Source organism: Embiotoca jacksoni, unplaced genomic scaffold, assembly GCF_022577435.1.
Source record: "Embiotoca jacksoni isolate LCO1_2020_lvr unplaced genomic scaffold, fEmbJac1.0.p SCAF_37, whole genome shotgun sequence".
NCBI classification, from domain to species: Eukaryota; Metazoa; Chordata; class Actinopteri; family Embiotocidae; genus Embiotoca; species Embiotoca jacksoni.
Window position 1 is genome coordinate 1,572,075 of NW_027185389.1, and position 10,796 is coordinate 1,582,870.

The following is a 10,796-nucleotide window of genomic DNA, read 5'->3' on the forward strand; positions in this document are numbered from 1 at the left end:
GGAGGGTTCGAGCAGACGGCGGCGGGGGAGAAAAAAAACAACTAAATAATCACTGGAATATTAAAGGAAAGGGTCGATGAAGGAGCTTCATCATCCGAGGCGGTTTGTTTCCTGCGTCGCGAGCCTTGAGAGAGAGGAAGCGGAAAGCGACGGAGGCGAGAAGTAAAACTTTGGAAGCCGGTCGTTCCAAGTTTTTTTTTTCCTCGCGAGGAGAAGGCGACGACGTCGAACGACTTTTAAATGAGGCTTCGGAAGCGGCTCGGAAAGGCCGCCGGCTCGGGTGAAAATTGCACCGTTATTATTTTTCTCGTCGTGCCGCTGGAGGCTGCGGAATAAAAAATAAATAAATAAATAAATAAATAAAAGACATCATCCATATCCGGCATCTGAGGATGTGTTGATCCGGTGCTGCGGCGGGAAGAGGAAAAGCTTCCGACACCTGCCGTACTCATCAAACAAACTGTCGAGGGAAAACAAACAGCCTTTTTTTGTTTTTCTTGGTTTTCTTCCCCATTAATCTGTTTGTGATGTCTCACATTCTGGAGTTCGGTTTTACAGGAGAGCAGAATACATTCGTCGTTTCAACAAATTCCATTTCCTGGCGGGGATTTCTGACCTCGATGCAAAAAAATGTGCTGCCGTGGCGAACTCGTTTAACGCGATTACGTAATCTATCGATTAATCCCAGAGTACGCAAAAGTTACTCCGATACACGCTAATCCCCTCCCCCCCCCACCCCAAAAAAAAAAGAAAAAGAGAGAAAGCCCGGTGTTGAGTCTTTGTATTAAAAACAACAACAAAAATCAACTGCGGTGAATAAACAAACATTATTACAAGTAATCAGCAACTATTTTGACGATCGCTTCGTTGTTTCGGTCGTTTTTAGACAAAACCAATTAACTTGTTCATGTTCAAATTAATCACCATATTAATCACGAATTAAACCAATTGTTAGCTGCAAAAGGCGCATGTTTGTTTGTTGTTGTTCTCCAATACGTCTCACGGGATCGTTCCTTGGCGAGCGTCCCGTGGAGACGGCGGACTCTGAACCGTGTTGTGCGTTTAAGTTGCGACTTCCTTAAAAGTTGCGACCTTCGTCGTCATGGCAACGCGATTTTAACGGAAACGGGAAGCGGAGAGCGATCGCCTGCGCCAAAGTCCGACGTTATCTTAAACCATCTCCTGCTTGTGAGGAAAAAACAAAAAAGTGCTCCATATAGACCTCGTCAACAAATGTCGTTATTCAGACGGCCACTAGAGGTCGCTTAACTTTAAGCGTAGCTGCGAAACGTGACAAACTTCTTGAACGAAAGAGCGTCGAGGTGGTTTTATCGGAGGTTTTTTTTTTTTATTTGCGTGCCAAACGATTAACTAATTAATTAAGAAAACAATCGGCAGATGAATCGATAGCCAACATATTTCAAAATTTGTTTTAAGTGCAGATACTTCTTCTAAAAACACATTGAAGCTGCGCAGGTGAAAAAAAAAAAACCAAATACGAATATTAATGCTGCACATAATAAAAACAAAAAAAAAGCCCCCTGAGAGACATCAAAGCAAAGATTGTAACAACTGGGCTCCAAATTTTCTGCTTTGTTTGTTTTTCCTGTGCGAGAGGGAAAAGATGACGGAGGTCCCAAACGGCAAAATATTAGAAAAACCTGAAAGAAATGATGCCAGAAAAGTCATTTTTTTTCTGTTAATGATCAATTGATTAATTATCTACATGATTTGATCGTTAAACTCCAAATTCCTTCAGTTTGCTTGTTGCAAGTGTCTCAAATGTGAAGTTTTGCAACTTTGCAGTACTGAGTATTTTTTTTTTTTTTTTTTTTGCTTTTGTAACATTTTACAGGCAAATTCATCCAACTGGATAAGAAAAAAAAAAAAAAAAGGATTTTTGAATCGTGCAAATAATCCGTACAGGCAGCAAACTTCACTGTCCTTCCTCCTCTGATGTGTTTCTACGTCAAAGCTTTAATTCCCCACATGCAGAGAAATAAAACAAGAATCAAGGGAAAAAAAGCTCTGTGTTAACTTCCTCAGAGATTACGAAGGTGTGTTCATCACCCTCCGCTGCACCTCCGCCTTCTCATCCACCTTTAAATGTCCCCTTGAGCATCCTGCAGAGTGATGTGTGTATGTGGGGAAGGGAGGGGGGGGGGCTGATGCTGACATTGATAGTTTGCTTAATATTCATCCCTGAATGTCAGAGGTATGGCTATAAAGGCAGCTAAATAAAAAAAAATTAAAAAATAAATAAATAAAAAAAAGCCACAGGCTGCAGGATTACTTTTATTTTGAAAGTCTGACAAAAGATTTTTGGAGGTTCTTTTTTTTTTTAGTTGATTTAACTGAACTGGACGGTGTTGTATTATTATCATTCAAAGTTAAACCCTCACACTAACACACTGAGACCGTTTCAGCTAATGCATGTCTTATTTACATCATCGCGGGACTTCCTGAAGGATCTCCCCCCCACCCCCCAGCCCAGCCCCCCGCCGGGTGTCCCCTGACCCGTCCTCTCCTCGAGCGTGCAAGAGTCCCGCGCACGAAACGTGAGGTCAAAAAACCCTTCCACCAACCGGGGCTGCCCCGCTTACTTTCCCTTTATTTATTTATTATTATTATTATTATTTATTTTATTTTATTTTAACTCCCATGTGTGCAGCTCAGCGCGCGGGCAGCAGCAGCTGCAAGCACGCGCTCCGCTCCTGCTCCTTCTCCGCTCCGCCGCTGCTCCTTCTCCGCTCCTTCTCCGCTCCGTCTCCCGGCGGACGGCATGCAACAAGAATGTCGGTGAGGAAAGAAAATCAGCATGCAACACGACAACCATGCCCCCCCCCAACCCCCCCTGCAGTAAAGGCATCTCCATAAAGTCACACTCACTCCTCTCGGCACGCACGTCTCGTGTTATCACGAAGAAGAAGAAGAAGAAGAGGAGAAGGGCAATACAATACACATATTTTTTTTTTTTTTTTTTTTTTTTTTTTTTTTTTAAACAGAGGAAGAAGACGGAGACTTGACACAATAAACCCGTTTACCTGTAACTCCACGCTGTAGCCCTGGCAGAAGTGCGTCGGGAACACCTCCAGCTGATGTTGCACTTGGAGGGAAACTGTATAATCCATGAACCAAGGGAGATGCTGAAAGGAGCGACGGGCTGAGCGGGAGACGCGTCTGCTTGCTCGGCGGCGGTACTCCACCGCGTAGTACGGGGTCCGCCGCTGCTCTCCGCCCCGCTGCGCTCCCATTGGCCGCGCGGCGCTCCTCTCCCGCGTCATGTTCGCTTTCAGGCAGGAAGTGGGGAGGAAAAAAAAAAACAAAAACAAAAAAAACAATCCAAAACCCAAATCACCTGGTCTGACCATTCATACAGACAGCAGCCGGGACTCTGTGGAAAGAGGAATATTATTAGTGGTGATATGATCATTATTTGTAGGCTCATGCATCGTCAGGCACCGACTTTTTATGCCCTTGGAAAATTCTGATTAAACCAAAAAAAAAAACAAAAAAAAAAGTTTATTTTCATATATTTTATAGTCTATAGTCTTTCTATGGTGTTTATATATATATATATATATATATATATATATATATATATATATATATATATATATATATTTTATTCAAATTTGTAAACAACGATCTTCCGGTGTCGGCCGAGTTAACTGACAACTAATGGAAGAACTCAAAAGAGCCGAGTCAAGAGAGGATTTATTGTCATTTACGCCGAGTACAGCTGGTGCGGTCGGCGCGACAACGAGTTATACGAGGATACGCAGATCCACGCAAAATGCAAGACGATGCAGAATTACTAAAACGGGACAATAGGCGGCGCCGGACGATTTTGCACTTCTCGTGTGGATGTGACGGGATGGGTCCAAAACAGTAGACGGACAGTAGAAATGACCGATCAATAACACGTTATATTTACTTTGAAATGTATTTGCCACCCAGTGTCACTCCGAAGCGTGCAATGCATCGATCGGTCCACTAGAGGGCGTCGGTGTCTCGGTCGGTCTGGCCTCAGCGTGAAAAGCTGAGGACGAGGAAACCGTCACCTCCATCATCCGTCAGTTGCTTCCCTTCTTCTTCTTCGCCGGTATTTTAAACAGTACCTGACAACCCGCCCCCCCCGCCCCGGCGGACACCTCCTTCCACGCGGGTCTTTGCTTCCCCGATGCGGGCCGAGGTCTTAAAAGGGCGGCGCGTCGCTGCGGGGCGAACGTTGATGTGCAAAACTTACAGGTCGGCGATGCAATTTGGATAAAAAAATATCTCTCGCTTGCTGATTCTTTCCAACTAGGTCAGAATACCAGGTCAGAGCAGGATTGCATTCGGTGGAGGTGGGGGGGGGGGGGGGGGGAGTGTGTGTGGGTGGGTGGGTGGGTGGAGGGGCGGGGGGGAGCTACAGCAGGCAGAAGTCTTTCATGCGCCCTTGAAGCTCGATGCCCGCCGTCCAGATGGTCGGACCGGCGCGACAAGTTTGCAACAAGAAACGTGTCACGTCTCCTGGGAGGGGGACGGGGGGGAGGTCGAGGGGGGTGGGGGGATCGAGGGGGTGGGGGGGGTCGAGCCGCGCCGCGTCTTTTTCGAAATCTCCTCCGTTTAGTCCCGGAGAGTCTCGCGAGCATCCGGCGGTACGAGCAGCGGTATGCGGTCGGTGGACGAGCAAAGGCACCTGCTGGATATAATTGATGTGCCAGCTGCTGCGGGAATCAAAAACCTCTGACCCCTTCCAGTTAGCCACCTCCACCCCCCGCCCCACCCCACCTCCACCCTCCTCCACCTCCACCCCCGCCCCTCCCGGAGGAAAGAAGCGCTTGTTTTAGCCGCACGTCGTCGTCATCAGAGCTTCCCGAAACGGAGAGGGGGGGAAAAAAATAAAATAACATGTCGGGGCCAGATGATCTATTTCGGTTCATTTGTAGATTCCTTTTGCGTCTCATTACTCCGCACCGTGTCGTGGAATATATTCATGATATGCATTATGGAGGAGTGGTTGTAGCTGAGCGCCGAATATTAATTCGAGCCCACTTTTTTTACATCCCCCCCCCCCCCCCACCACCTCCCTAAAATCCTCCCCCCAGATTCCCACCTTCCATTGTTTTCACAGGCGTACTTTGGATCGACGTATTTCCGGCGCAGGTTTATAATACGCTTTCGTCAGGCTGAAAACGAGAGCAGGAAAAAAAAAAAGAAGCACCACTACGAGGCGTGAGCGGCAAAAACAACCAAAAAAACGTCATAAAATAGAGGCCATTCCTGAAGGTTACGGACCCATGGGGTGAAATCCCTGCCGCCGGTGGCGGAGCGCGGTCTCGCCGAGGCTCCCCCCCCCCCGAGGAGAGCAACCGGGATATCGCTTCGCCGCAGACGGCGGACTCTCACCCAAAAAGTTCAAACAAGTGGCGCCTGGACGGAGGTTATATTATTCTGAACGCAGCAGGCGGGCCGCAATTAAGCTCTACCGAACCTGGCCCAGTTAGTAACGGTGGTGGGGGGGTGGGAGGGGGCGTGGGGGGCTGCACACACACACATTCCTGTCTGAGGCTGGCAGCCTGTTTCAGCTCCTGTTGTATTTCTTTTTTTTTTTTTTTCCTCTCTCTAGTTCGAGCTGCCGCACACAAAAGAGCCACCATCAGTCAGTCTCAGCACCGGTAACCCGTAGCAACCGACCGACACCGTGGGCAACGGGACTTGACCGTGACCGCCACAACAACAACAAAACAAAAAAAAAAGACCTTCCATTCAATACTCCTCGTAGTTCACCTTAAAAAAAAAACAACAAAAACAAAACATGTAACGGCTGCAAACGGAGCACGAGTGGAAGGTGAAACGGCACCGAGGGAACCGTTGGCGGTTCCACGGTGGATGAAACCCTCGTTTCAAAAGAAGTTTTGGAAAAACGTAGTTCAGTAAGGCAAAAGCCGCAGACTGTATCTACGTAGCGTCGAGGTCGGGCAAGTTCGACTCCGCGGATGACAGTTTAACCGTGCGCGCCGATACGTCCCGTTTCTCGCCCGGACGTAACGCGGTTACGCCGAAATACCACGAGGCGGCGCGATCGGCTGCTCGACGCGAGCTCAGCGTTTCCTACGAACGTCGGCGCTTCCGGGACGACTCGAGGAGCTCGTCGCTGCGAACAATCGCTTAAAAAAAAAAAAAAAAAAAAAGACCCGCGGTTAAAAGGAACGGCTGTTAACTCAACCGCCCGACACGCGATCCGTCACCGAAGCCCGGAAATAAACTACGATTAAAACACGGTCACGCCTGCGTAAACTCTCTCTGTGCGTGTGTGTGTGTGCGTGTGCGTGTGCGTGTGTGCGTGTGCGTGCGTGTGCGTGTGCGTGCGCTTCGGGAGGTTAAAAACCTGCTGTATCCGTGTAAGCTGGAAAATATGACACCATGCGGTTGCATCATCGCGTTCTGACTACAGATATCGTTGCCAAAACCCCCACCGGCGTCAACAGCCCCAAATTATCCGCTGAGAATTAAACACCATTTTTTTTTTTTTTTTGTTACAGTCTGGATCTGGACGCGCTCTCGCAAGCCGGGTCGGGAGGGGGACGGGACGGGGAGGGAGGGGGGGAACCTGATGTAACCATCTGCGCAGCAGCAGGAGCGTTTAAAAATGTCATTATCGAATGCCTTTCGACCTATTTATAGGTAATAACGTTAGGATTATGCAAAAGATTACGATCTAATAAAAAAAAACAAAAAAAAAACACGGGAGTTGATTTTATTTGGTTTTTAATTGTAAAAAAAAAAAAAAAAGAAGAAGAAGCTGAAATTAGCCCGCTATATTAACTCAACGCACGCGGACACACGCGTAGGAACACACGCGTGCAATCTGCAAAAACAAAAGAAGAAAAAAAAAAGTGCAAAGAGGCCAGACGGAGGAGACGCGGCGCTCTGGGGACGGACATGACAGCGGTAGAGTTGACAGATCCTGACAGGTGAAATATGAGTTCCACTGATGCAGGAAGGGTCCTCTCTCTCTCACACACACACACACACACACACACACACACACACACACACACACACACAAGTCAATGTGTCTTCGTACCTCTTCCTTTACAAACTCCACCCCGACTCTCGCTCAAAGCTGTCGTACACTTCAGAGTCTCTCGGATGGATGTTTTTAGTCATTCTGGGGTTTTTTTGTTTTTTTTTGTTACCGTCCCGACACGCAGGAAACAAAGAAAAGGTCATCATTTTGTACTTGTCAGCATCACCTGAATTCAAATGGGGTGGGAGGCGGAGGTGGAGGTGGTGGGGGAGTTATTTCTGTGCGACACCAGGGATGGAGAAACCTAACGGGCTCCAAAAAAGAAGCCTTTGGGCTGCGTAGACTCCCGTCCAACTTCTCTCACCGGCTCGCAAGTCGAGACGTTTTTTTGTTTTGTTTTTTCCTACGAGTCGTCTCGGTGTTTGTTGGCTGAAGTCGTTCCTTCTTATTAGTTTTCTGTCCTGAGAACAACCCCCGTCATTAATGAGAAAACTCGTCCAAATATGGTCACTTCCCGTTTTCCAAAAACCCGCTCCGAAACCAGCAAGAACGGCGGCCGGCCAGAATCCGAACTCGCCGCTTACCGAGATCGATCGGACCCTTCCCGACTCTCTCTCTCTCTCTCTCTCTCTCTCCTTCTTGTCCGTCGCTGCCGTTCTAAATAATGCAAGTCGTGAGATTTAGATTCTGCACGAATCCCTGCTGGTCAACGGGCAGGTGTGGTAAACGGACATGAGAGGGAGCCGGTGGACGCTCTGGCGCTCCGTCGTTGGGCGCTTGATTGAAATTGCTCGGTGCATCACCAGAGCACACGAGACAATCACACACACACACACACACACACACACACACACACACACACACACACCTCCAGCTCCACCGCAGACGGCGAAAGCCAGATTACTTGCCCTTCATGTATTTCTTTTATGCCGCATACGTCGACAGCGCAGACATTTTTTCCTCTGAAGCCGCGATTAAAAGTCATCTCTGACCCGGGACATCTCGCTGAATTAAATTCTGTCAAAGTGTAAAAAAAAAAAAAAAAAAATCCCCAAAAAACGTGAGGACTGCTGTCGTCGAGGCTTCGTGACAGTTACAGGGAAGATTACTCAGAAACACGCGGGCCACACTTCTGCTGGAACTTCGGATCCGATTCGAGCTGACCCGACAGATACTACGTCCCGCCCGCCGTAACCTGACTGCACCACAGGCCTGTCAATCAAACAGACACACCCCCAGGGCTTTTTTTTTTAGGCTTATTTTCTAATGAATGAGGGATTATTTTCAGATGGACCTCCGGAAAACTAATAAGAAGTGACTTTAGCTAACAACACCGAGAGAACTGATGGACACATTTTATTGACTTTTATTGAAGCTGAATGGGACTCTGTGGAGCCGGGGGCTTTTTGGAGCCGACCTCTGGTGGCACTCGGTGGCATTACAGCTTAAGGCGCTTCCTCATCGGCCTCATTTTTCAGACCTGGAAGCTCCCGTCTACTTTTATATCCAGTCTGCGGGGGGGGAAAAACAAGTAACTGCACAGGGTCCCATTTTGATTATAGCAACCCTTGAACGGCAGCATCAGCTGCGACAGTTCCTCCATTTTTTATAAATTCTCACAATCTGGTTCCTGTGAGAATCATTTTCCTCGCGCTATAAAAGTCCTTTTAACAGCCATCTCACAAACTCCAGGCTGTCGTGCCTTTTCCTCAGACTGGCTTCCTTTTAGTCGCTCTGCCATCCCGGCCTGATCGATGGAGTGCTGCTGAGGTAGTCGTCCTTCTGGCAGGTTCTCCCATCTCTGCAGAGGACCTCTGAAGCTCGGTCGGAGCGACTGTCGGGGTTCTTGGTCACCTTTCTGTCGAAAGCCCTTCATGCTCGGGTACTCAGTTTGACCAGATGGCAGACATTTAAAAAAAAAAAAAAAAGAAAAAAAAAAGTTGTAATTTAAAAACTTCTTCCATTTCACAACCGTTGAGGCCGCCGTGCTCCCGGGAACACGCAAAGCTTTAGAAAATGGCTTTTGGCCCTTCAGCCGGAGCTGTGCCTCTCCAGTTTCATCACGTAGGTTTACAGTGAGCTCCTTAGACTTCATGGCTCGGTTTGGGACCCTAAAGGTGTGTGATTTCTAAGCTGTGTCCAGTTAATAGAGTTTGCCACAAGTTGGGACTCCAATCAAGTTTATTTATTTATTTGACCTTTATTTAACCAGGTAATATCAATTGAGAACCAATTCTCATTTACAATGATGACCTGTCAGCACAGTCCTGAGGTGCATGTTTTTGGATGATGGGAGGAAGCCGGAGAACCCGGAGAGAACCCACGCAAGCACAGGGAGAACATGCAAACTCCTCACAGAAAGGCCCAGGACCGGATTCCAACCCAGAACCTTTTTGCTGTAGAAACATCTTAAAAAGTGGTGACCCCCGCCACAGTTTGGGGTTCCACATCAATCAAACATGGGTCATTATTGTTGAATTTTCCAAAGACTCATTACAAAAAAAAAAATGTGCATAGTTTACGGGACCATCGTAATGCATTACCGCCACCAGATGCAGCTGAAGATGTTTCTCATCAGCTTTGTCAAAGTTCAGGGGTTTTGAAGTTTGATTTGTTGAGTTTAACAGCGAGGGTCTTCGAATAATAGCGAATTAGTTCCCAATCGAACAGTATTTTTGCTTGAAATTCACGTCCCCTTGTCGAAATGCTTCACTGGATAAAATATTTAAGCGTTCGCGCAAATTTGAAAAACACGCTTTCACTTTGTCATCGCGGGTTTTTGAGCGCGCCTCGAAGGGAGAACACTTTAAAATGCCAAACGGGTCTGATGTTAACGCAAATCTTCAAAAACTCCAAAACTATTCCAAGAAAACGTCCACTTTTAAAGCAACTCGAATTTCAAATATCGACCGTCTCTCCATGTCTTCGTTTGATGGATTAATCTAATGACGCGGATTGATTTGAGAATCAAGCGATTGCCTCCGGTATCTACCGCCTTGCGCCGGGTCTGGCTCGTTGTCCTGCTGGCAGCGTCCGCGGAGAACTCTGCCACGGCGGGCCTTCCGTACCGAACGGGGTGATTTATTAGGAAATACATGCTTGATCAGCTCCCAGCAGCACTACATGGTTGCAAATCTCATTCATCATCACCCCCCCCTCGCCCCCCTCGCCTCCCCCACACACGGCAAACCTGGGTGCAAAAACCGACCTCATGCATGCTTAAGATCTTCAGCGCACAGCTTTGTGCTTTCCGCTACAGAGCTCGGGTTAAGGGCCTCCACACGCGTGTTCGTGCCGGCCGCATCCTTCGGAAACATGCGATGTGTGTGAAGAAAAAAATGTGTGGGGTCTGTCGCTGGCGTAAAAGTGGTCAAGCCCCCGTGAAATTGGGAGCAGGGAGTCGAGTGCTGATCGGTCGGGTCTGTCGGCTCCCGGGGTGACGTACCGGCGACCCCGCCGGGTCCCGGCGCCGTATGTTGTACAACACTAATGGGTCCCGGCCGGTCACGGGTCACAATCTGCAAAATGGCCCGCTGTTTTTAGCCTGCAATCTAAATTGTGAACTCCAGTTGTGACGGGGATGACGACAGATAGTGAAAAAGGGACCGGACTGGAGAGCAGTGAATCGAAAATACTATTTTATAAAGTCCTCGCGTTGCCGGTATTTTCTGTGGACACCCACCGTCAGAATATGTCAAGAAAAAAACTACAATTCCCCAAGTGCTAATATCTCAGAACAACACAACGACAGCACGGCGAACACAAGAAGAGAAAATAT

General features: G+C 47.9%; 1 protein-coding gene across 1 annotated transcript in view; it reads right to left on the reverse strand.

Annotated features, from left to right (window-relative positions):
• The window catches only part of zmat4a (zinc finger, matrin-type 4a), a 103,532-nt gene extending 100,319 nt beyond the window's left edge, over positions 1-3,213 (reverse strand). The window contains exon 1 of the mRNA XM_069166152.1: positions 3,045-3,213. Coding sequence (XP_069022253.1) covers positions 3,045-3,131 — 87 coding nt within the window. The 5' untranslated portion in view covers positions 3,132-3,213. The remainder of the gene's footprint in view (positions 1-3,044) is intronic.
• Positions 3,214-10,796: the final 7,583 nt, after the last annotated feature.